The sequence below is a fragment of the Heptranchias perlo genome, chromosome 29, assembly GCF_035084215.1.
Source record: "Heptranchias perlo isolate sHepPer1 chromosome 29, sHepPer1.hap1, whole genome shotgun sequence".
Classification (NCBI taxonomy): Eukaryota; Metazoa; Chordata; class Chondrichthyes; order Hexanchiformes; family Hexanchidae; genus Heptranchias; species Heptranchias perlo.
The window spans coordinates 34,449,475-34,476,449 of NC_090353.1; the positions used below are offsets into that span (position 1 = coordinate 34,449,475).

Sequence of the window (26,975 nt, forward strand, 5' to 3'; positions counted from 1 at the left end):
TGTGCAGACCGTGGGACGTTTTATACGAATGCAAATAATTGTTGTAGTAGTGTAAACGCACTCGAAGAAGGTGTGTGTGTAAATTCACTCTTACATCTTCTACCAGCACCACTCAGTACTGCAACCCAGGGCCAATTTGATGATTGGCAGCAGAGGGCTTTGTTTGCGAGCCACACATGTCAAGTATCACGCCCGTGGTTTCCTGATATATATGGGCAGCGGACGAGGCCTTACTGGCATTGTATACTTGTTTCTCAATAGCAGACGGCTCATCACCACCTTCTCAAGGCTAATTAGGGATGGGCAATAAATGCCGGCCTTGCCAGTGACGCCCACATCCCATAAATGAAATTTTAAAAATTCACAGCTGATGTAACATAGCTAAACTCAATCAGGTGTTCAATGAGATATTTGCATTGGAAAAGAAACATGCAAAACTGTCTCTCCTGTGACAGCTTGTGTAAGGTCTATCCTGTTGCCAAATGAAAACAAGGATGAATTGATCCGTACAAACCAGAAAGGTGTCGTGTCTTAATCCTGGTCTGTGCTGATCTCAGCACCCAGCCCCCCAATCTCCTCCCCCCCCAGGCTACGGGGCAAGGAATCAACCAGTCCTACGTGACAAGCTGGAAAACAAGTAAAAACTGGCACAGCCCCAAAAAAAGCTGTCACTCAAAAAACGTCCCTCAGTGCAGGCTTATGATATAAAGACAAGGGCCCAGAAATTGCACTTGGGAACATACACGGGGGGGTAGGGGAGTGGGCGGTCGTGTGGACTACCCACGGCATTGAGACCCATGCAGGCAGCGTGTAAAATCCGTGCTGCCTGCCTATTTTAATTACTCGTGCGTGTAGCCGCATCACCAGCGCAGTTCGTTGGCTGCACGCCTCTCAGGGGAGGGGGCCGATTTCGGAAGCCCAGGACACTACTTAAAGGCAGACAGCACCTCTTAAAGGGGAGGTGGATTCTGGCTGAAGGATCTGTTGTGCCACTACTTATAATGGAAATGGGTGAAGGAGGGAGAGAGCGGGCACCACGGGTTTTCTGGCACCGGAGGATTTGGTGCAGGTAGTGGAGAGGAGGAGGGAATTCCTTTATTACCTCCCAGGGGGCAGGAAGCCCTCCAGTTATCTGAGGGGAAAGCAGAGGGAGGAGATTGCTCACAACATCAATGCCAGGAGCATTGCTCCAAGAACATGGGTGCAATGCAGGAAAAAGTTCAACGATTTGACCAGAGTTGTTAAAGTAAGAACACTGCTGAAATACTTTCTCATCACAGCTGCACCACTCACACCCTCATTAATTGCAACATTCCCCTGTCCCACTATCCTGCAGTGTCCTGCAATCAGTGCACCACGCCACTAAACAGTCTTCACCCCATGTAGCACTATTACAAACTTCATGATCACAACTCAGACACACTCACACACAAACTTTGTCAGCCATTCCTCCATGCAGCACAGGCCGAGATGCAGCCGGGATCCCCAGGCCCAGAGCTGCTCGTAGTCATCCTGAAGTGTTTTCAATAGAAGCTCAGCAGCCTTGGCTGTAGCCACTGGGGAAACACCTGGTAGGGCACTAGGGTGAATAGTAATTTTTTTGGTAAATGATGGCATGCTTTGTTTTATACATCTGCTTTTGCATCTGGATTTGTTGTTGGTATCCGTCTTTGTTGCAGCCCGAAAGAAGCCCATGGCATAAAAGTTGAGGGCGATGGTGAGCTGGACAGCCACAGGTGGTGCTCTCCATTCCTTGGTTCAAGGCTCGAGTTGAGGCTGGAGCAGGTGACATAGCTCGGTGACAGCCTCCTTGGTAAAGCGAAGGTGCCTCATTCGTTGTTCCTCAGTTAAGCTGATGTAGGAGAAGTGATCCCTGAAGACCCTCTGTGGATATTGGCCTCCTGGTCAGTGCCCCCTTCCTCCTCCTCCTCCTCCTCACTCTTCTGGCAGCCTCTTCTGATCTGTGGTGTCTCCCTTGCTGCTCCCAATCATGCTCACTTCCAAAACCCCTTTCTGCAGCTAGACAATTTGTGAGGCAAAGAACAACAAGAAGTGCGAAAGCAGCAAAACCTCCCTCTGTGCGTGGGGCCTCCTGCTCGCCATTTTAGGGCCTTATAGGCGTAGCGCCTGAAAAAAAACGGGTTACTACGTAGCCCAATTCCTAGGTCAATAGTTTTACTGAAAGTTAGGAGTTGCCAACCCTCCAGGATTATAAAAATGTTGGAGATGGGGAAAGAAAGCTTGACTGGGGGGGACAGTTGTAGGTCTTGTGACGGAAACACCCCCGAATACCAGAGTTGGCAACCCTACTGAAAATAGAGTGATACTTTTTGTAAGTTAAGCTGCAGGTAGATCCAATATTTCATTGCCTCTGTTGCAGAGAACAAAATTATTAAAATTCTCTACACAAAAGTTGGGTTTTGTGCAGTGGCAGATTTAAGGGTTCCAGACACTGAAGGCTCTTCCCAGCACTTTTGAGCCTACTGTAATTTTGCCTTTTAAGTCAAAATTAATTCATCCTGGAGGAGTTACAGACATTGTAAATATAAAGTAACCAGATAGAATCCAATACATTTTTACGTTCCTTCCATTGGGCATTTAACCCAGATACACAATGATGATTTGTGAACAGAAAGCTGTTACCACACAACCTGCAATAAATCTTTAAGGTGTCTGACCGGCATTCCTAGGACCAAACAGCTCTCAGCCCCACTACTGACACAAACAGACCTTTGTGGGTTTGTATAAAAGTGTAAAAGTAGTGATGTTGCTGCAGATGTAACGAAAAGAAAGAAAGATTTGAATTTATATAGCAACTTCTATGACCTCAGGACGTCCCAAAGCGCTTTACAGCCAATTAAGTACTTTGGAAGTGTAGTCACTGTTGACATGTAGATGATCCATGGAAGTGGGGGCAGTGTTGCGTGTTCTTTATTTTGTATCATTACACAGACATAATTTGCACCTTTGAACAAAGCAAATCTGACCAGACCAGAATAGCGCTTCTTGGTGCACCAGTGATGTTTATCCCATTTCCATACCAGCCATCCTGAGATCTTTCTGAGCATGTTTAATGCTGAATCAGGGCAGTTCTCCAAGATAGGCCCCTTTCCCAGAAAAATACTAGATTGAAACAGCTCAAAGAAAGAGAGTTGAGAAATCAGAGATTCAATAAAGGGAGAGTTTGGTACAATATCATGCTTGGGATTCTTGTGTGGGTAGGAAGGAAAATTAACTTCTGCCAAAAGACATGATTATTAACAAGATCTGTGCAATACTAAACCATGATACAGTTTTGCACGTTTACTGTAATTATTCTGAGCTTATCATCTGCAGATATTTAATTAAATTGAGCCTTGGTGAAGAAGGGAGAAATTCAGCCATGGCTCCCATTCCTGGTCATTGTACATTGACCCCCGTTGAAAGGGCCTGGCCAGATAATCCAGACTGTCGACCTTCTCTTGGCCTCATTAATACTGCTCTGAATCAGCAGTGAGGGCGTGCGACGGCAACTGTCCAAGATCTGCCCTTACCTGTAAATGAGAACGATCCTTAGCAAATATTCTGACTAATTCATCTTTTTATAGCATTTTATCTGCTTATTCTGATGGTTCCAGTGTGCAATGGCAAAATGGTATTTATCAGAAATGTTATTTTCATAGTGTCATACAGCACAGAAGGAGGCCATTCAGCCCATCGTGCCTGTGCCGGCTCTTTGATAGAGCTATCCAGTTAGTCCCACTCCCCCTACTCTTTCCCCATAGTCCTGTACAGTTTTTCCCTTTAAGTATTTATCCAACTCCCTCTTAAAAGTTATTATTGAATCTGCTTCCACCACCCTTTCAGGCAGCGCATTCCAGATCATAACAACTCGCTGTGTAAAAAAAATGGTTCCTCATGTCGCCTCTGGTTCTTTTGCCAATCACTGTAAATCGGTATCCTCTTTATAATTTTGTATCTATTATAAAGGTTCCAAAGTTGTGGCCATTAAAGTGAAATCATTGTTTATTTAGTGTGATATTATCTTTGTTAATAACATTCCTTCAAGGTAAGGTCAAATGTGAGCTGTACCTGAGAGCAGCACATACCATGGATTCAACCAAGCCCACCCCCTGATTTTCCATCCCTTCAAGTGATGCTCGATCGTGGGAGCGCAAATTCGGAGAATCACCCCCTTTTGTCTGTCTATCAATTTTCTTCCTTTCTGTTGGCTAATTGACTTTTCGTCATTGGTTAAGGCTCTGTGGTTTTCTCCTTTTCAATTGGTTATTTCCTACTTTCGTCATTCACCAATCATACTGCACAAAGTCTTTCTGCCCAATCACATCCACCAAAAAAAAAACGTTCTACCCAGTCACGTTCTACCAAAATAAATTCTGTCCAATTACATTCCCACACAAGAATTCTCTGGGATTCTGCCACCATAATATTTTCTCACACACCCGGCTTTATAGATCTAATAATATACTTACCACAAACAAACCAGCAAAAATACATAAACTCACCCAAAAACTTGGTTGCAACAATTTACTCCGCCTCTCCATTCCACAAGTTGCTTCATCAATGATCTTCCCTCCATCATAAGGTCAGAAATGGGGATGTTCGCTGATGATTGCACAGTGTTCAGTTCCATTCGCAACCCCTCAGATAATGAAGCCGTCCGTGCCCGCATCCAGCAAGACCTGGACAACATCCAGGATTGGGCTGATATGTGCCAAATAACATTCGCGCCAGACAAGTGCCAGGCAATGACCAATCTCCAACAAGAGAGAGTCTAACCACCACCCCTTGATATGCAACGGCATTACCATCGCCAAATCCCCCACCATCAACATCCTGGGGGGTCACCATTGACCAGAAACTTAACTGGACCAGCCATATAAATACTGTGGCTACAAGAGCAGGTCAGAGGCTGGGTATTCTGCGGCGAGTGACTCACCTCCTGACTCCCCAAAGCCTTTCCACCATCTACAAGGCACAAGTCAGGAGATAGAATACTCTCCACTTGCCTGGATGAGTGCAGCTCCAACAACACTCAAGAAGCTCAACACCATCCAGGACAAAGCAGCCCGCTTGATTGGCGCCCCATCCACCACCCTAAACATTCACTCCCTTCACCACTGGCGCATTGTGGCTGCAGTGTGTACCATCCACAGGATGCACTGCAGCAACTCGCCAAGGCTTCTTCGACAGCACCTCCCAAACCCGCGACCTCTACCACCTAGAAGAACAAGAGCAGCAGGCACGTGGGAACAACACTACCTGCACGTTCCCCTCCAAGTCACACACCATCCCGGCTTGGAAATATATCGCCATTCCTTCATCATCGCTGGGTCAAAATTCTGGAACTCCCTTCCTAACAGCACTGTGGGAGAACCTTCACCACACGGACTGCAGCGGTTCAAGAAGGCGGCTCACCACCACCTTCTCAAGGGCAATTAGGGATGGGCAATAAATGCTGGCCTTGCCAGCGACGCCCACATCCCATGAACGAATAAAAAAAAAGCAGTGACACACCCATACCCTATACGTTACAATCCCTGGCTCACTCCCAACATTCAGAGACTCAATATAACAGCCCCAAAGTAAACAAAAATGTCCATGCACAGAAGACCACCTCCGATGTAAAGAATTATAATATCTTTCATTTCAAAATTCTGGAATCCACCAAACTCCAACACATCTGCAAAGGAGAGTTCTTCTTTCATCGTATAAACCACAACAGGTTTATCAGGAGATGCGGAGTCAACCCTTGAGGAATTAACTCCTGACTTTATTTACATGAGGAGTGGAATGGCCTTGGGATGGGGAGAGAAGGGAGAGAGAGACGGACAGTCACAGTGTGGAGGGAGGGGTGGGAAGGAGAAGAGCAAGAGGCCCGTTTGGGGACCTGATTGAGAGTAGGAGGTCAGAGGGAGAGGGAACCTACTGAAGTGGAAAGTCCCCGATGAAAGGAGGGGGAGTGAGCTTGGAGAGAGGGGGAAGAGAGATAAAGAAACAAATGGTCAATCTATGGAGCAGGCTTCCTAGGGAGATAGGGAGATAGGCAGTTAGTGTTGATTCATCCAAACACAACTTCGATAGATTTCTTTCAGAAAATAACATTTTGGGATGACAGTATATGAGTAATTTGTGACATGACATGTGGTAAGTGTACCATGTGTGGGAGGAAATGGGTGATTTTGGGCCTATGGTTCCAAAGCTCTCCACCACTGGGGGTTTTCCTCATCTCATGTCTGCGTCTTTTGTAGACTAATTAATAGAGATTGATTGCTGTGATTAGCGAACAACTCCATTATCATTGTATCATGCGACTACCAGGATGGTGGGTGGGGAACTAGATGGACCTTGGCCCTTTTTCGTCTAGCAATTCCGATGTTACTAAGAAAAACCTTGTTGTGGCGGCAACATTGGGCTATGCTGGGAGCAGGAAAGACAATTAGTGCTTGGGCCCATGTTACAGAACGGTCTGTCCTCTGACATACCATGAGCAACACCACAGGGCTTCCACTAATGTGTAAATAAAATGATGCTCCAGAGATCACGTATTTGATAGAAGCTCCACCCCATTATTTTACCAGGAAGGTCCCAGGTTCAATCTTTGATCTGTCCTGAATTAGCCACACTGTCCCAGGGTGGGTTAGTGAGGATGGGGGGGCGGGGGGTCGAGGAAGAGATACCAACCTGGGTTCCCACCCCTCATTCCTAACCGGTGAAGTGCAGGTGTGCAAGTTCTTGAGGCGAGGACAGGATCAAGCTAGGCTGTGATTTTCACACAGTCAACTAGCCTGCCAACGCTCACCACCTAGGGTCACAGATGAAGAATGGCCACTTAGGTGAGGTGAGGATGGGGGCGGCCAGCACGCCTGAAACCAGGCCCCATTAAGAGTCAGCGCCTTCAGGACAGGGAGGGAGAAAATGGGGTGAATAAAGGATAACAGGACGGAGAATGTGGAGGCGATGTCACTGCGGAGGCGATGTCACTGCGGGAGGCGATGTCACTGCGGGAGGCGATGTCACTGTGGAGGCGATGTCACTGCGGAGGCGATGTCACTGTGGAGGCGATGTCACTGCGGCAGGCGATGTCACTGCGGGAGGCGATGTCACTGCGGGAGGCGATGTCACTGCGGGAGGCGATGTCACTGGGGCAGGTGATGTCACTGCGGAGGCGATGTCACTGCGGCAGGCGATGTCACTGCGGGAGGCGATGTCACTGTGGAGGCGATGTCACTGCGGAGGCGATGTCACTGTGGAGGCGATGTCACTGCGGGAGGCGATGTCACTGCGGAGGCGATGTCACTGCGGCAGGCGATGTCACTGCGGGAGGCGATGTCACTGCGGAGGCGATGTCAATGCGGAGGTGATGTCACTGGGGCAGGCGATGTCACTGCGGAGGTGATGTCACTGCGGAGGTGATGTCACTGCGGAGGCGATGTCACTGGGGCAGGCGATGTCACTGAGGCAGGCGATGTCACTGCGGAGGCGATGTCACTGCGGGAGGCGATGTCACTGCGGAGGCGATGTCAATGCGGAGGTGATGTCACTGGGGCAGGCGATGTCACTGCGGAGGTGATGTCACTGCGGAGGTGATGTCACTGCGGAGGCGATGTCACTGGGGCAGGCGATGTCACTGAGGCAGGCGATGTCACTGCGGAGGTGATGTCACTGCGGAGGCGATGTCACTGCGGGAGGCGATGTCACTGGGGCAGGCGATGTCACTGCGGAGGTGATGTCACTGCGGAGGTGATGTCACTGCGGAGGCGATGCCACTGGAGCAGGCGATGTCACTGTGGAGGTGATGTCACTGCGGAGGCGATGCCACTGGGGCAGGCGATGTCACTGTGGAGGTGATGTCACTGCGGAGGCGATGTCACTGTGGAGGTGATGTCACTGCGGAGGCGATGTCACTGTGGAGGTGATGTCACTGTGGAGGTGACGTCACTGCGGAGGCGATGTCACTGCGGAGGTGATGTCACTGAGGCAGGCGATGTCACTGCGGAGGCGATGTCACTGCGGAGGTGATGTCACTGAGGCAGGCGATGTCACTGCGGAGGCGATGTCACTGCGGAGGCGATGTCACTGCGGAGGTGATGTCACTGAGGCAGGCGATGTCACTGCGGAGGCGATGTCACTGCGGAGGTGATGTCACTGAGGCAGGCGATGTCACTGCGGAGGCGATGTCACTGCGGGAGGCGATGTCACTGCGGGAGGCGATGTCACTGCGGCAGGCGATGACACGCAAGCTCATCGCGGTCCAATAACTGCCCTCCAGTGTCACAAAAAAGAAAATGAACAAAGGATATGGCAAAAAGTAAGCTGAAGAAATGGGCAGCACTTGAACATAGCAACAGTAATAATTTCAGGTAAAGAACATCTCAGGTGTTGTACAAAGCAGAGGCAAACATTGCACACTGAGCAGGAGAATAGAGGGAAACAGGTTGTGAGGCCCAGGGTGGTGAAAGAACAGCAACAGATTATGACATTTGGTTTTGAGACAAATATTCAATCAAGTTGAGCTGCCAAGCAAGTTCATTCATTGTGGCTCTACCTCTGGCAGACTATGAAAGAAAGATTGTTGTTTAAAAAAAAATTGTAACCTAATCCAGAACTGAATTATAATTTCAAACAGTCTGCTGGCCCAAGTAGCCAAAAGGCTTCAAGATATAACCCAAAAAGTCAACATCATGTTATTACCTGTGATCAACTGAAACAAATATTCTGAGGACAGGCTCAATTTTGACCCGTCCAAGAAATCTCTTTCAACAAAATTTCAATCACCTTTTCTATCCCTGTTTCTAACAACAACCTTCCTTTTGGTCTTCTTGAGCGTGATCGCCAATTTAGTGCCATTCAATGCCAAGTTATTACTGAGTTTTCGTGACCGCAAGGAACTGGTTGAGACTGCCTCGAACTCAATTCACTTCAGACCATCATCATGAGAGGAGAGTCTGATCTCATTAGCCTGGGCTGGATTTCAATCAAGATTGCATTATATATAAAAAAAAGGAACTAAAATGCATAAAAATCAGCTGCATTATTGGAAAAAAACAGAAGTACACAAAAGTAACATTTTTGCAGTGATGGGCTAAGAATATTTTGAAGGGGGAGTGAGTGTTGATGATGCAAAATTTATTTCCTATAGGGCTATGGGAAATTTTGATTTTTGTCACTTTCTGGTGCATTTTCCAGCAATTCGAAGTGCATTGTGATTCAACATTTGAAGAGAAAAGTAATTTATTCTGGAGTGTTAAAAGTACTGTGGAACCTGTCATTAAGGACCCCTGTTGTGAGATAGCATTGTCATAGCCACCATAACAATTTTGCTGGAAAGTTCAACAGGTGTCATTAATGTCCAATGAATGGCCTACTGAATGAGACCAGTACCCCGGATATACATGTAAATTAATGACCCTGACAAGCAGTGTGAGGAAACTCTGGGGAGCCTTAACAAATGTCAGCTGACGAAAAGGCACCTCATGCTGTGTAAATTCTCCTTGCAGTCTTCAGCCAAGGCTCTTTGCGTGTCAACCTTGGCTGTGGGAGAACCTTCACCACACGGACTGCAGCGGTTCAAGAAGGCGGCTCACCACCACCTTCTCAAGGGCAATTAGGGATGGGCAATAAATGCCGGCCTCGCCAGCGGCGCCCACATCCCATGAATGAATAGTAAAAAAAAAAGTTGGTAGCACTCTCACCTCTGAGTTAGGAGGTTGTGGGTTCAGGACCCACCAGAGACTTGAGCACATAATCCAGGCTGATACTCCTGCTCCTAATTCTTATTCCTAAATTGGAATCAAAGATTGGCAGGCAAAACTGTAATTGAACAAAGGGCGGCCTTTAAAGAGATGATTCAGGTAATGTCTACATACATTCCCACGAGGGAGAAAGATAGGGCAACGAAAACCAGAGCTCCCCTGGATGACAAAAGAGGTAGAGAGTAAGATGAAGCAGAACAAAGGGCCGTATGACAGATGTCAGGTTGATAATACAAATGAGAACCAGGCTGAATATAGAAAGTTCAGAGGGGAGGCGAGAAAAGAAATAAGAGGGGCAAAGAGAGAGTATGAGAATAGACTAGTGACTAACATAAAGGGGAATCCAAAAGTTTTCTATAGGCTTGTAAACAGTAAACAGGTAGTAAGAGGAGGGGTGAGACCAATTAGGGACCAAAAAAGAGATCTATGCATGGAGGCAAAGGGCATGGCTGAGGTACAAAATGAATACTTTGCATCTGTCTTTACCAGGGAAGAAGATGCTGCCCAAGTCACAGTAAGTGAAGAGGTAGTTGAGATACCGGATAGGCTAAAAATTGATAAAGAGGAGGTACTAGAAAGGCTGGCTGTTCTTAAAATAGATGTCACCCACTCCAGATGGGATATATCCTCAGCTGCTGGGGGAAGGGTGGAAATCACGGAGGTACTGGCCGTAATCTTCCAATCATCCTTAGATATGGGGGTGGTGCCAGAGCACTGGAGAATTGCAAATGTTACACCCTTATTCAAAAAAGGGTGTAAGGATAAACCCAGCATCTGCAGGCCAGTCAGTTTAACCTTTGTAGTGGAGAAACTTTTAGAAACGATAATCCAGGACAAAATTAACAGTCACTTGGACAAGTGTGGATTATTAAAGGAAAACCTGCACGGATTTGTTAAAGGCAAATCGTGTTTAACCAACTTGATTGAGTTTTTTGATGAGGTAACAGAGAGGGTCGATGAGGGCAATGTGGTTGATGTTGTGTATATGGACTTTCAAAAGATGTTTGATAAAGTGCCACATAATAGGCTTGTCATCAAAGTTGAAGCCCATGGAATAAAGGGGGCAGTGGCAGCATGGATACAAAATTGGCTAAGTGACAGGAAACAGAGGGTAGTAGTGAACGGTTGTTTCTCGGACTGAATGGAGGTGTACACTGGTGTTCCCCAGGGGTCGGGACTAGGACCACAGCTTTTCTTGATATATATTATTGACTTGTATTTGGGTGTACAGGGCACAATTTCAAAATTTGCAGATGACACAAAACTTGTAGTGAACAGTGAGGAGGATAGTGATAGACTTCAAGAGGATATAGACAGGCTGGTGGAATGGGCAGACACGTGGTACATGAAATTCAACACAGAAAAGTGTGAAGTGATACATTTCGATAGGAAGAACGAGGCGAGGCAATATAAACTAGAGGGTACAATTCTAAAAGGTGTTCAGGAACAGAGAGATCTGGGGGCATATGTGCACAAATCGTTGAAGGTGGCAGGGCAGGTTGAGAAAGCGGATAAAAAAGCATACGGGATCCTGGGCTTTATAAATAAAGGCAGAGAGCACAAAAGCAAGGCAGTCATGATGAACCTTTATAAAACACTGGTTCGGCCACAACTGGAGTAGTGCGGTGTCCAGTTCTGGGCACCGCACTTTAGGAAAGACGTGAAGACCTTAGAGAGGGTGCAGAAGAGATTTACTAGAATGGTTCCAGGGATGTAATTAGGTGGATAGATTGGAGAAGCTGGGATTGTTCTCCTTAGAGCAAAGAAGGTTGGGAGGAGATTTGATAGAGGTATTCAAAATCATGAAGGGTCTGGATGGAGTAGATAGAGAGAAACTGTTCCTATTGGCGGAATGGTCAAGAACCAGAGGACACAGATTTAAGGTGATTGGCAAAAGAACCAAAGGTGACATGGGGAAAAACCTTTTTACACAGCGAGTGGTTATGATCTGGAATGCACTGCCTGAGGGGGGTGGTGGAGTCAGATTCAATCGTGGTTTTCAAATGGGAATTGGATAAATACTTGAAGGGAAAAAATTTGCAGGGCTACGGAGAAAAGGCAGGGGAGTGGGACCAGCTGCATTACTCTTGCAGAGAGCCAGTGTGGACTCGATGGGCCGAATGGTCTCCTTCTGTGTTGTAACCATTGTATGATTCAATTTACAACCTTTTTTTTTGGTGAAACCGATTGGAAAATCTAGGCTAGCATTTACTTCAGCAGAGAGTTTTTGAGATTCACAGGGTTGAATAAAAATCACTCATATTAAGTCCAGACCAGGCTGAGAAACCATATCTTTGCTCGTTTTAAAGGGTTAAAAACTTACAAGGTGAGTATTGTTTGACCCAGATAAATGCAAGCCCAAAATTGAACAAACACGCCTCCCCCAGGATAATGAAGTACTTAACGATTCATTGGGCACACTCCAATACTCCCGAAGTAAAGGAAAGAAAAAAAGCAGAATGAGTTTGGGAGAGCCTCACCTGCAGTGGAAGGTCATGGTGAGAGTTTGGACTATCGGTTTGTTTGTTTTTTTAATTCAAGAAACACTTTTTGTAAGAACCTTGAGATCCCAGAAGATTCTGTGCTTAAAACTAATTCCTCTTCCAAGGGATTAGATCAGGGTTTTTTTAAAAAAATTTTTGGTCATTGCTAAAGTGCAAAAAGAACTGAATTTCCTTCATTTCTTTTTGCCTGAGTTAGTCCCAGACTTGATTTGTTGGGAAACCCGCAGTGTTTTTGTTTTCTGGGGTAATGATGGATGGACCTACATCAAGAGGAGTGACCTTCTCGCTCTGGGATTACCTCCTCTTCGCAGTGATGCTCCTCATCTCCACTGGGATCGGGATATTTTTTGCTGCCCGTCACGGCAGCGGGCAGAGGAAGGCGGAGGAGTTTTTCACGGGGGGTCGCCAGATGGCCGCCCTGCCCGTGGGTCTGTCCCTCTCGGCCAGCTTCATGTCGGCGGTGCAGGTGCTCGGAGTTCCCGTCGAAGTTTACAGCTACGGGGCCAAGTTTGCACAGATGTGCCTGGGACAGACTCTAAACGCTGTGCTGACTGCCTATCTTTTCCTGCCCATCTTCTACCGTTTGGGATTGACCAGCACCTACGAGGTAAACCCGCTTCGATACCCGGTGGAACTGTCCTGTGTGCTTTTTTTTTTATTCGTTCATGGGATGTGGGCGTGCTGGTGAGGCCGGCATTTATTGCCCATCCCTAATTGCCCTTGAGAAGGTGGTGGTGAGCCGCCTTCTTGAACCGCTGCAGTCCCTGTGGTGAAGGTTCTCCCACAGTGCTGTTAGGAAGGGAGTTCCAGGATTTTGACCCAGCGCCGATGAAGGAACGGCGATATATTTCCAAGTCGGGATGGTGTGTGACTTGGAGGGGAACGTGCAGGTGGTGTTGTTCCCATGTGCCTGCCGTCCTTGTCCTTCTAGGTGGTAGAGGTCGCGGGTTTGGGAGGTGCTGTCGAAGAAGCCTTGGCGAGTTGCTGCAGTGCATCCTGTGGATGGTACACGCTGCAGCCACAGTGCGCCGGTGGTGAAGGGAGTGAATGTTTAGGGTGGTGAATGGGGTTCCAATCAGGCGGGCTGCTTTGTCCTGGATGGTGTCGAGCTTCTTGAGTGTTGTTGGAGCTGCACTCATCCAGGCAAGTGGAGAGTATTCCATCACACTCCTGACTTGTGCCTTGTAGATGGTGGAAAGGCTTTGGGGAATCAGAAGGTGAGTCACTCGCTGCAGAGTACCCAGCCTCTGACCTGCTCTTGTAGCCAAACTGTGCTCTTCAGTTTGCGTTTTGAATACAAAAAGTACTGCGTGAAAGTTATTGGCAAATAAGAAAGAACAAATTTGCTTTATATACCGCCTTTCATGACCTCCCAAAGCGCTTTACAGTACTTTTTGGTGCGTAGTCACTATTGTAATGTTGGAACCCCCCCAGCCAAATTGCGCTTAGCAAGGTCCCACAAACAGCAATGTGATAAATGATTAGATTATTTGTTTTAGGTGTTGCTTGAGGGATAAATATTGGCCAGGTCATTGGGGAGAACTCCCCTGTTCTTTTCTGATCTTTTACGTCCACTTGAGAGGGCAGATGGGGCCTCAATTTAACCTCTCATCTGAAAGACGGCACCCCCAACAGTGCAGCACTCCCTTGTTACTGCACTGGGAGTCTCAGCCTGGATTATGTGCTCAAGTCTGGGGGGGGTGGGGCTTGGACCCATGACCTTCTGACTCAGAGAGGAGAGTGCTATCAATTGAGTTAATACTCTCATAACTGGGAATCAAACATGCACCACACTTTTCTTGTATTCGTTCATGGGATGTGGGCGTTGCTGGCGAGGCCGGCATTTATTGCCCATCCCTAATTGCCCTTGAGAAGGTGGTGGTGAGCCGCCTTCTTGAACCGCTGCAGTCCGTGTGGTGAAGGTTCTCCCACAGTGCTGTTAGGAAGGGAGTTCCAGGATTTTGACCCAGTGGCGATGAAGGAACGGCGATATATTTCCAAGTCATTAACCATATACTGATGGTGGAGCTATTTCCCCAATTTGTCCCCCTTTTTTTATCGTCCTCATAGATTTATAGAATGTCCAAGCACTAAAACAGACCATTTAGCTCATCAAACCTGCACTGCTGCTTTAAGGTGATTGGCAAAAGAACCAAAGGCGACATGAGGAAAAACCTCTTTACGCAGCGAGCGGTTAGGATCTGGAATGCACTGTCTGGTGGGGGTAGGATTAATTGTGGCTTTCAAAAAGGAGTTAGATAGGCACCTGAAGGAGAAAAATTTGCAGGGCTACGGGGAAAGAGCGGGGGAGTGGGACTAGCTGGATTGCTCTTGCAGAGAGCCGGCACAGGCTCGATGGGCCGAATGGCCCCCTTCTGTGCTGTAACCATTCTATGATTCTATGAATGAAAGGAGAGGCATGTTTCTCTAACCCCGCTGTTCTGCTTGCTCCCCTTAAATATTCCTCTTTTACAAGCAACGATCTAATTTCTTTTGAACAGAATTTATGGACTCTGCTTCAATAAGTTTGTGGCAGAGAATTCCATATTCTGACGAGCCTCTTTGAAAAGAAACGTTTTTCTCACCTCCCCTTTCATTCATAGAATGGTTACGGCACAGAAGGGGGCCATTCGGCCCATCAAGCCTGTGCCGGCTCTCTACAAGAACAATCCAGCTAGCCCCACTCCCCCGCTCTATACCCGTAGCCCTGCAAATTTTTCACGTTCAGGTGACTATCTAACTCCTTTTTGAAAGCCACAATTAATCCTACCTCCACCAGGCAGTGCATTCCAGATCCTAACTGCTCGCTGCGTAAAAAAGTTTTTCCTCATGTCGTTTTTGGTTCTTTTGCCACTCACCTTAAACCAGTGTCCTCTGGTTCGCGACCCTTCATGATTTTGAACACCTCTATCAAATTTCCTCTCAACCTTCTCTGCTCTAAGGAGAACAACCCCAGCTTCTCCAGTCTATCCACATAACTGAGATCCCTCAACCCTGGAACCATTCTAGTAAATCTTTTCTGCACCCTCTCTAAGGCCTTCACATCTTTCCTAAAGTGCGGTGCCCAGAATTGGACACAATACTCCCAATTGTGGCTGGACCAGTGATTTATAAAGGTTCATCATAACTTCCTTGCTTTTGTGCTCGATGCCTCTATTTATAAAGCCCAGAATCCCGTATGCTTTCTTAACCGCTTTCTCAACCTGTCCTGCCACCTTCAACGACGTCTACATATACCCCCAGGTCTCTCTGTTCCTGTTCTCTCTGTACCCTTTAGTTTATACTGCCTCTCCTCGATCTTCCTATCAAAATGTATCACCTCACACTTCTTAGCGTTAAATTTCATCTGCCACGTGTCCGCCCATTCCACCAGCCTGTCTGTATCCTCTTGAAGTCTATCACTATCCTCCTCACTGTTCACTACACATCCAAGTTTTGTGTCATCTGCAAATTTTGAAATTGTGCCCTGTACACCCAAGTCCAAGTCAATAATATATATCAAGAAAAGCAGTGGTCCCAGTACCGACCCCTGGGGAACACCAGTGTACACCTCCCTCCAGTCCGAAAAACAGCCGTTCACCACTACCCTCTGTTTCCTATTACTCAGCCAACTTCGTATCCATGCTGCCACTGCCCCCTTTTATTCCATGGGCTTCAAATTTATTGACACGCCTATTATGTGGCACTTTATCAAACGCCTTTTGGAAGTCCAAATACACAACATCAACCGACTTGCTCTTATCGACCCTCTCTGTTACCTCATCAGCAAACTCAATCAAGTTAGTCAAACACGATTTGACTTTAACAAATCCGTGCTGGCTTTCCTTTATTAATCCTTAGTCTTATTAGTCCAAGTGACTATTAATTTTGTCCTGGATTATTGTTTCTAAAAGCTTCCCCACCACCGAGGTTAAACTGACTGGCCTGTAGTTGCCAGGTTTATCCTTACACCCTTTTTTGAACAAGCTTGTGACATTTGCAATTCTCCAGTCCTCCGGCACCACCCCTGTGTCTAGGGAGGATTGTAGGATTGTGGCCAGTACTTCCGCAATTTCCACCCTTACTTCCCTCAGCAACCTAGGATGCATCCCATCTGGACCTGGTGTCTTATCTACTTTAAGTACAGCCAGCTTTTCCAGTACCTCTTTATCAATTTTTATCCCATACAGTATCTCAACTACCTCCTCTTTTACTGAGGCTTTGGACATATCCCCTTCCTCGGTAAAGACAGATGCAAAGTACTCATTTAGTACCTCTGCCATGCCTTCTGCTTCCATGCGTATATCCCCTTTTTGGTCCCTAATCAGCCCCACCCGTCTTCTTACTACCCTTTTACTATTTATATGCCTATAGAAGACTTTTGGATTCCCTTTTATGTTAGCTGCCGATCTATTCTCATACTCTCTCTTTGCCTTTTCCTTTTTTACTTCCCCTTTAGATAAATCTTAACTTTGTGCATTCTCATTACCATCTCAATGTCAACAACAGCTTGCATTTATATAGCATCTTTAATGTAGTAAAACATCCCAAGGCGCTTCGCAGGAGCATAGTCAAACAAAAATTGACACCGAGCCACATAAGGAGATATTAGGACAGGTGACCAAAAGCTTGGTCAAAGAGGTAGATTTTAAGGAGCATCTTAAAGAAGGAGATTGTTCGAGGGGAGGAGAGGTATAGAGAGGGAATTCCAGAGCTCAGGGCCTAGACCGCTGAAGGCACGGCCGCCAATGGTGGAGCGATGAAAATTGCTGAGGCGCAAGAGGCAAGAGTTGGAGGAACACAGTCAGTGGAAACAAATATCGGACGGGGTGTAAAATGTGCAGCGAATTCGCTATTGCCCGTAATGGGTCACTGCCTGGGACCAATTTCACCCCCAGCCATTCTCACTGAGAGATGGTTTTACAGGTGCCTGACACATTCTCCAGCCCCTCACCCAATCGGCTAATCTTTATATAGGGTCCAATTTTCACTGTGGGTGGACATCGCGCCTCCTGCCCAACGTCCTGGGTGAGAGGCTATTTTGCTGGCCGGGGCCTCATCTGCAGAAGGCCAGCGAGCTGCGAGCACTGAAGCAGCGCTCACAGGCAGCCGGCCGATCGATCGATGGAGGAGGGTCCGGGAAAGCCGGACACTCCACCACGGAGCCTGAGACGGAGGCGGAATTTTAGCGTCAGTGGGGATGGAGCCAATGGTGATGGAGAGGGGGCTCTTGGCAGTAGGGCAGAAGATTTACCAGGAGGAAACTTCCCGATTTACTGGGCTGGTTGCACAGGGTGGTTGAGTGGTGGGGAAGGCGGGGAGCTCCCTCCCCCCCGGGTTCGCTCCTTCATCAGGAAGGAAGAGGGGGGTTGGGGTAGCTGTACTAATTAGAGACAACATAATGGCAATAGAAAAAAGGGACATAAGTAACATTAAGATAGAAATAGAATCCATGTGGGTTGAGACAAAGAATGAGAAGGGATCGATCACGTTAATAGGTGTATTCTACAGACCACCTGATAGTGAAAGGGAAGTAGAGGATGAAATATGGAGACAAATCTATGAGTAAAAAAAAATCGAATAATAATCAAGGGAGATTTCATTGACCCCCAAATAAACTGGCAAGAGGTAGGGAAAGGATAAAAGGGAATGGAGTTTTTACAATGTGTATAAGACTCCTTTCTTACCCAATATGTGAAAAGCCCAACAAGAGAGAAATCACTGCTGGATCTAGTAATGGGGAATGAACCAGAACAGGTAGAAGTAAGCGTCGGGGAACATTTAGGCAATAGCGATCATAACATAATAAGGTTTAAAGTAATGATCGAGAAAGACATAAGTAAGACAAAGACCAAAGTAATAGATTGAAAAAAGCTAATTTTGAGGGGATAAGAATGGAACTAGGGCAGGTAAACTGGAAAAAATTTTTGACAGACAAAGAAATAGAACAGCAGTGGAAAATATTTAAAGCAGTGATTAGTCGAGTTCAGGAGAAGTATATTCCTCTAAAAAGCAAGAACAAACTAGCCAATAGTGAAACACCATGGATGAATAAAGAGGTAAGGGTAAAATTGAAACCAAAGGAAAAGGCATACTCTAAGTACATCGACAATAAAGGAGAGGATGACAAAAGGGAATACAAAGAGGACAGGAAAGAAGTCAAAAAACAATTAGAAAAGCAAAGAGGAACTATGAGATTAAATTAACAAGGGATATAAAAATAATTAGTAAAGGGTTCTACAAACACATAAATAACAAAAGAAAAATCAGCATAGGGATCGGGCCACTAAGGGATGCACACAATAAACTCACAGGTAACGACAGTGAAATGGCAGAAATAATGATAGTTACTTTGCCTCAGTATTTATCAGAGAGACTAACAAGGTGGGCAGGACATTAGAAGAAGAGATCGAAAAAGATATTAAAACATTTAAGATAGAAAGGGGGGAAATAATGGATAAACTAATCAAACTTGGTGAGGATAAGCCCCTAGTCCAGATGGATTGCATCCACGAATATTAAAAGAATTAGGGAGGAGATAGCAGAGGCACTATTACATATAAATAAAAATTCACTAGAAAAGGGAATAGTGCCAGAGGATCGGCGACAGCTAATGTTAATCCTATAATTAAAAAGGGAGATAGGGCAAGTCCAGGGAACTATAGACCAGTTAGCTTAACACAGTGGTAGGAAAGATAATGGAATCTTTACTCAAAGATGTAATAGAAAGACATCTAGAGAATGAAAATATAATAAAGAATAGTCAGCTCAGATTTCAGAAGGGAAAATTATGCTTGACCAACCTTATTTAATTCTTTGAAGAAGTAACAGAAAGAGTAGAGAAGGGTAATGCAGTAGATATAATATATTTGGATTTTCAAAAGGCCTTCGATAAGGTACCGCATTGTAGACTCATGGCTAAGGTCAGAGTATGCAGAGTCAGGGGACAGGTAGTAGAATGGATAGCAAGCTGGCTACAAAACAGAGAACAGAGAGGAGGGGTTAAGGATGGCTACTCAGATTGGCAAAAGGTGGGAAGTGGTGTTCCACAAGGATTGGCGCTGGGACCACTGTTGTTCGCAATTTACATTAACGATTTGGATTCGGGATTCGGAAGTACAATTTCAAAATTTGCGGATGACACCAAATTGTGGGGGTGTCGTTAATACAAAGGAAGAATGCATCAAAATGCAAGAGGACATTAATAAACTTGCAGAATGGGCATGCAATTGGCAATGAATTTCACTGTAGATAAGTGAGAGTTGGTACACTTTGGTGGGAAGAATAAGGAGGCCACATACTGCTTGGATAATAAGAGTCTAAACAGGACAGAGGAGAAAAGGGATCTAAGGGTACAGATACACAAATCACTAAAAGTAGCGACGTAGATTATTAAGGCCATAAAAAAGGCAAATCCATCACTAGGGTTCATTTCTAGAGGGATAGAATTGAAAAGCAAAGAAGTGATGTTAAACTTCTATAGAACCTGGGTTAGACCACACTTGGATTATTGTGCACAGTTTTGGTCTCCATAGCATAGAGACGATGTAGAGGCACTGGAGAGGGGGCAAAAAAAGATTCACAAGGATGAAACCAGAACTGAGAGGATATCCTTATCAGGAAAGGCTGATCAGGCTGGCACTCTTTTCTCTAGAAAAGAGAAGACTGAGGATGACCTGATAGAGGTCTTTAAGATAGTGATAGAGTATGATAAGGTAGTCGTAGAGAAAATGTTTCCACTCGTGGGGGAGACCAAAACTAGAGGTCATAAATATAAAATAGTCACTAATAAATTCAATAACGAATTCAGGAGAAACTTCTTTATCCAAAGAGTGGTAAGAATGTGGAACTCGCTACCACAAGGAGTAGTTGAGGCAAATAGCATAGATGCATTTAACGGGAAACTAGATAAGCACATGAGGGAGAAAGGAATAAAAGTGTATCCTGATAGGGTTAGATGAAGTAGGGAGGGAGGAGGCTTATATGGAGCATAAACACCAGCATAGACCAGTTGGGCCGAATGGTCTGTTTTTTGTGCTGTAATTTTGATGTAACTCGATGTAACATCAGAGCCGAGCCTAGCACAGTCCTCATCCATGTACCTGCAGTTTCCAGCAGGAGGCGCTATGATCAGGGCGGGGGAATCTGCCTGATTCCTCCTCCCCCCCCCCCACCCATTCCAGCTAATGGCTCCTGCGGCTGAATGTTGGCTACCGAGGCCCATTGTTGGGTACTAAGAACATAAGAAATAGGAGCAGGAGTAGGCCGTACGGTCCCTCGAGCCTGCTCCGCCATTCATGAAGTGTACGCCTAGGCTTTGTGCTCATATCTCCAGAGCGGGGCTTGAACCCATAACCTTCTCAGTTATTGGCGAAGGTGCTACCACCAAGTTGCATAGATCCATCTTATAAATGAAAACTTATGGCATTTAAAGCATGTAAACCTGTTTGCTACTGACTGTGAAAGATTCATTTTATTTTGGTGAGCTCTTTTGTGCATCCTTAGATAAGACATAGTGTTGAAAACTGCTTGAGTGTTGCTGGTTTTAATGGTTTACTTTTATAGTACCTGGAACTGCGATTCAGCAAAAGCCTCCGCCTGTGTGGGACCTTACAGTACACGATAGCTACGGTAAGAATTTCAACACATCATCTTTTTAAAATGGCGGCAGGGACTTCCCTGAGGAACTGAGTGAGAGTCCGGGAAGATTATGGGATTCAGTCCTGGAAATCAGGCTGCGGTTTCTTAGAATGACCATAACCATCGGTGGAGAGGGAAGGTTAGGGAGTCGTAGAATCATACGGCACAGAAGGAAGCCATTCAGCCCATCGTGCCTGTGCCGGCTCTTTGAAAAAGCTATCCAATTAGTCCTACTCCCCCCTTTTTCCCCGTAGCCCTGCACATTTTTTCCCCCTTCAAGTATTTATCCAATTCCCTTTTGAAAGTTACTATTGAATCTGCTTCCACCGCCCTTTCAGGCAGCGCATTCCAGATCATAACAACTCGTTGCGTAAAAAAACTTCTCCTCATCTCCCCTCTGGTTCTTTTGCCAATTACCTTAAATCTGTGTGTCCTGTGGTTACCGACCCTCCTGCCACTGGAAGCAGTTTCTCCCTATTTACTCTATCAAAACCCTTCATAATTTTGAACGATGTCCCCGAGATTTGTTTTTGATGTGGTTTATGTCCCACCCTCCTCCCCCCTCAAAACCTCAGAAGCTCTTCTCCTTTCTTCTTCTGATGTCTCTCTGACCTTGAGTGAACTGTGACAGCTGTCTCCCAATAAATTAATGACATTGGATAATAAAAGCTATTTCATTGCAAGAAAAAGAAAAAACTTGCATTTATTTAGCACCTTTCACAACATTAGGACGTCCCAAAGAGCTTTACAACCAATGAAGTATTTTTGAAGTGTAGTCACTGTTGTAATGTAGGGAAACGCGGCAGCCAATTGGCGTTCAGCAAGATCCCACAAACAGTAAATGAGTTAAATGACCAATTAATCTGTATTTGGTGGTGTTGATGGAAGAAATTTTCATCATCTTCATGATGATCTTCAAAGCCAAACTCCAATTAGCAATCGTTGTCCATCTCCTTCATGTACACCCTTGCCAGACAGGGATCACTACCTGAGGGATAGACGACTCCAATGGTATTTAACATTCAACTTGATGTTATGCACATTCTGTGCCATGTGGTAACCACGTGTGCAGGAAGTGTCTCCGGCTGTTCAAGTTCGAGCTCAGGGTTTCTGGACTTGAGCGCCTGGTGTCACTGCAGGACATACGAGAGGCTGAAATTGTCTTTTTTTCCCCCTTTTATTAACTGCTCCCCCCATAGAGCTTGGTGCTTTGACCTAAATTAAAAATCAAAAGTAATGGGTTTCCGATCTAATTGTCACTGGTCAATCTCCCTTTCTATAGTGAAATGGGTCTTAACCCTAAGTGCTGGTTGGGCCGAAATTTTGCCGGTCTCCCAAAGTAACTCTGGTGGGAGACCGGCAGAAGCCCCAGGACTACGGGAAATGCCTGGTCATGCTGAGTCTCCAACGCTTCCGGAAGTTTGCTCTTCGCATTGTAGGCGGCGGAACATTCCGCCCGCATCTTGTAAGGCAAATGACAGCTGGAGGTGGAGCTGAGGGGCGGGGTCTTCCCTAAACTGGAAGTTCCTGCTCCTGGACAGGGAATGGGACCATACGTAATGGCGTCAGTTGGAGTGCCGAGTGAGTGGAGGGATATTGAGGAGAGAGGAGTGAAAGTCTTTCAGGGCACTCTTCTGAATGTTACCAGGGCTACAACGGCAAATTATGAGGAGAGATTACATAAACTAGGTTTGTATTCCCTGGAACATAGAAAGTTAAGGGGTGATTTGTTTGAGGTTTTTAGGTTTTTGAAAGGAAGCGATAGAGTAGATAGAGAGAAACTTTTTCCACTGGTGGGGGAGTCTAGGACAAGGGGACATAATCTTAAAATCAGAGCCAGGCCATTCAGGAGAGAATTTAGGAAACACTTCTTCAGTGGTAGAAGTGTGGAAATCTCTCCCACAAAAAGCAGCAGATGCTAGCTCAATTAATAATTTTAAATCCGAGATCGATAGATTTTTGCTAGCCGTGGGTATAAAGGGACATGGAGCCAAGGTGGGTAAATGGAGTTAGGTCACAGATCAGCCATGATCTCATTGAAATGGGGGAACAGGCTCGAGGAGCTAAATGGCCTCCTCCTGTTCCTATGTTCTGCATTCCCTAGGCGTGTTTCAGAAGAGTATTGATGGAGCTTTAGAAGGAGATTGATGGAGGTTTAGGAGGAGATTGCCCCGGACCCTGTCAGCTGAGGAGGGTGCATGATACAATGACCAGAGGGATGGGCTTCACATGGCCTTTTTCTTATCACTGATTTTTCCTATGTCCTTGTCTGCTCTTAAGACAATCACTTGCCAGCGGGCCTGCACATCACCCAGTCTCTATCTGTTGAAGCCCCAATACCATCTCCAACTTGTAACGCCTTTGACTGAGCCTTGATGTTCTTTTTAACACTGCAGGTCCTGTACACTGGGGTTGTCATTTATGCGCCTGCACTCATATTAAACCAAGGCAAGTAGTCATTTTATTTTTCTCTTTTGTTGAACTTGAAAATGCACATGAGCTGTACTGAGCTGTTCAAACCTTCTTGTAATCAGATAGGGCTACTGTGGGGTATCTCCTGCCATCTGGAATTCCCTCCCTAAACCCCTCCGCCTCTCTACTCCTCTCTCCTCCTTTAATGCCCTCCTTAAGACCCATCTCTTTGACCAAGTTCCTAATATCTACTTCTTTGTCTTGCCGTCTGTTTTTTGTCTGATTATAACTCTGTGGAGTGCCTTGGGATGTTTTTGTACATTAAAGGCGCAAGTTGTTGTTGAAGTGTATTCAGTGCCAGCAGAAGCTGACTGTCTGCCTCGGAGGTGTGTAACATGACTATCCCATGGTGCAAAACCAATGGCCGAGTGGACGCTCCCGAAACTGTGCGAGCCAAATGTACAACTGCACCAATATCTTTTAAAAATTCATTCTCAGGATGTGGGCGGCGCTGGCAAGGCCGGCATCTATTGCCCATCCCATGTTGCCCCTTGAGAAGGTGGTGGTGATGGTCCTTCTTCTTGAACCGCTGCAGTCCGTGTGGTGAAGGTTCTCCCACAGTGCTGTTAGGGAGGGAGTTCCAGGATTTTGACCCAGCGATGATGAAGGAACGGCCAATGTGTGTAAAGCTCTTTGAAGAAAATAACAGGTATTTTGGTTATGAAAATGGCTGTACTTTCATGAATAGTTCTCTTCTTTAAGAGAACAAATCTGGGGAGCCCAGTTCTGGAATGGATGGTTGTTATGTATAAGATTATCCTATAAGGGAGTACGATGCGTTGTTTAATATGTTGGTCAGACTGTGCTGAGCCATAATTAAGTGGTTTTGTCTCATCCTGCTGTGGTTTGCTGTGTTTCAGTTACCGGCCTGAATATCTGGGCATCTCTGTTATCCACTGGAATCATCTGCACATTCTACACAACTGTGGTTAGTACAGAACACTTAATCAGAAATCAGCAGCACTGTGTTAACGATCCTAATATTCTGCCATGCTCGCACTTTTTGATCCTGGTTTAACCTGACACGTTAATAGTTGACTCTGTAAACGGTGGTCGCCCCAGAACTGATCTGCATTACCTATTTCTCAACCGCTGGCGTAATGGATTCAAAATTAAAATCTCTCACTGTGATAAAACTGACCGAAAATTGTTTGGGGAGGAGAGGAGCAAAAATATGTCAATGCAAAAGTCGACATGCAGTCGTTTCCAAATCAACGGAAAGGTCTGACAGTTTTTGCAACATTACATCAGGTTTACAAAGGTTGATTACAGTGAAACCTGTATAAACGGACACTCCCAAAAAAAAAATGGACACCTGCAAAAAAAACCGGACACTTATCGAGAGACCCATATAACTCAGATGGCAAAATATACAAGAGGCTCTCTGAAACCACTCGCAAATTACCAACTACGGACAGCCTTCAATGCACCAAGCCCTTTTGCAACTTAAAGCACGGGACACACAGGTCAGTGTGAGGCAGCAGCGGGTTTTGTGAAACAAATGGCTTTTGGGGGAATGGTGAGCCCTTTACCCAGCATCCATTAGTGGCAGAGAAACCGCTCTATCTCTGGGATCGAGCGCTTGCACGGCTCTGTCCCAGGGATAGAGCGGTTTCTCTGTCGCTATGGATGCTGGGGAAAGAACTTCCCCATTCTACCGAAAATTTTTACGGTACATACAATGACCATTTTGAAAATAAGTACACCTGCAAAAAAAAAGGACAGCTGAAACCAGTCCCTAAGGTGTCCGTAATTTACAGGTTTCACTGCAATTAAATTAAAATTCTTTGGAAACCAGGCTGCGACAAGATGTAATTGCATGACTTTATGTCGCAGCTCCTTGAATCACCCCAAATGATTGTTAGTTTTGATATATCACCGCTTTTTATTTGAAGAAACTAACCGATCCCCTGTGGTGTTGCTCGTGGGTAGTCGAGGGAATGTGGAACACGTTTGTGATATTTGGCCACTGAGATGGAGTTGTGTTTAACCTGGCCTGTCCCTTTAATGGCACTGCTCAGGTACATCCCAAAGTGGGGAGTGGTTTTAATAGGGACATCCTATTAGAGGCTAATTGCTGAGGGAAGTTTCTGTACATTGTGCAGGTTGGCAAAGTCAGAAAAATCAACCAGAAATGACTGGCTTTCTTCGTCTCTTTTTGTGTTTTTGGCACTTTGGAAATGTGACAACCTCGTGTTAGACAGAAGATTTTTACATCCGCGGCCTTTATCTCCCTGTGCTAAGCACCATCCATGGTCAAGACAATGTAAGGTTGCTGTTTTCTTATCTTCACATTCTTCCCTTGGAGAACAGTGTGAGGATTCACAGGGCTGATTAACAGTCTGACAGGGTGGCATTGTCGTTGTTTTTGTATCTTCACATCTCTTCCCTTGGAGAAGAGTGTGAAGCAGTGGGAGGATTCACAGGGCTGATTAACAGTCTGACAGGCCGCAAACGCTCCTTCCACGGCCGTAACCACCTTTACACCAGCCGACAGGGTAGTTAGTCCTGTACGACGGGAGGGTTTAGTGGGCTCCCACAACCCATACGATGAGGGAGGGGCCACCCACACCCACCGGACACGAGTATCCCCACTGGATGTTGTTCCCAGAATTCAGAACCGGAGCTCCTGTCTCCACTCGCCGGGACAGTCTAGAGTTCGAACCCTGCACCTTCTGACTCCGAGGCGGGAATTCTAGCAGTGAGCCCAAAGGTTCGCTCCACTGTGTGAGGTGACCTGCTCTCAGGCCTCCTCCAGCACGAGTCGCTAATAGATGGGTGATAGTAACCTCAGGATAACTCTGCTGCGGTTTTTCTCCCCCTCTTTTTCAGGCAGTACCTTGTACTTGTTTGGGTGCTGAATCACAGACATAGACTCAAATCCCAGCACTCTTAGGTACAAGATGCTCATCCTCCAACATGTGTCACCACGCTTGGCCACCGACTAACTCTTCTGATCTAGTGACGTTTCACTCCCCTGTTATAGGGTAAATTTTATGAATGAGCACTCCTGGCACAAGAGCTTTGCCCATTGGGAGCATTATCCCCTTCCCCCCACAACGCAATTTTCCGTCCATGGATAGAAAATCTTTGGGGGAATTTCCCGATGTGCAATCCCATGGCTGCATGGCAAGAGCCCGCCTTTGCAAAACTTACCCATGTATTTCCAACTATTTCATAGAATCGTAGAGTCATACAGCACAGAAGGAGGCCATTCGGCCCATCATGCCTGTTAGACTGCTCTTTGAAAGAGCTATCCAATTAGTCCCACTCCCCTTGCTCTTTCCCTATAGCCCTGCAAATTTTTCCTTTTCAAGTATTCATCCGATTTCCTTTTGAAAGTTATTATTGAATCTGCTTCCACCGCCCTTTCAGGCAGCGCATTCCAGGTCAGAACAACTCGCTGCGTGAAAAAAATTCTCATCTCCCTCCTGGATTTTTTTTTCCAATTATCTTAAATCTGTGTCCTCTTGTTACCGACCCTCCTGCCAGTGGAAACAGTTTCTAATGCTGCGATAGTTTTTGTTGACACTGAACTGATTAGGTTTGACACAGCTGTCATGATATGGAGAGGCAATCCTTTGCCGCTGCCCATGTTTTATCGGCTTCCACTTTTTGTGCCCAC

General features: G+C 46.0%; 1 protein-coding gene across 3 annotated transcripts in view; it reads left to right on the forward strand.

Moving 5' to 3' along the window:
* The first annotated feature begins 12,181 nt into the window (after positions 1-12,181).
* Positions 12,182-26,975, forward strand: part of slc5a5 (solute carrier family 5 member 5) — a 51,135-nt gene continuing 36,341 nt past the window's right edge. Inside the window, exons 1-4 of one of the 3 annotated variants that reach the window (XM_067968485.1) lie at positions 12,182-12,253; positions 20,804-20,869; positions 23,275-23,326; positions 24,211-24,278. In XM_067968485.1, the coding sequence (XP_067824586.1) occupies positions 12,215-12,253; positions 20,804-20,869; positions 23,275-23,326; positions 24,211-24,278 (225 nt within the window). In that variant the 5' untranslated portion in view covers positions 12,182-12,214. Of the gene's footprint in view, positions 12,254-12,277; positions 12,867-20,803; positions 20,870-23,274; positions 23,327-24,210; positions 24,279-26,975 lie in introns of those variants that run through there. The other 2 variants (XM_067968483.1, XM_067968484.1) reach the window with 2 other exon arrangements.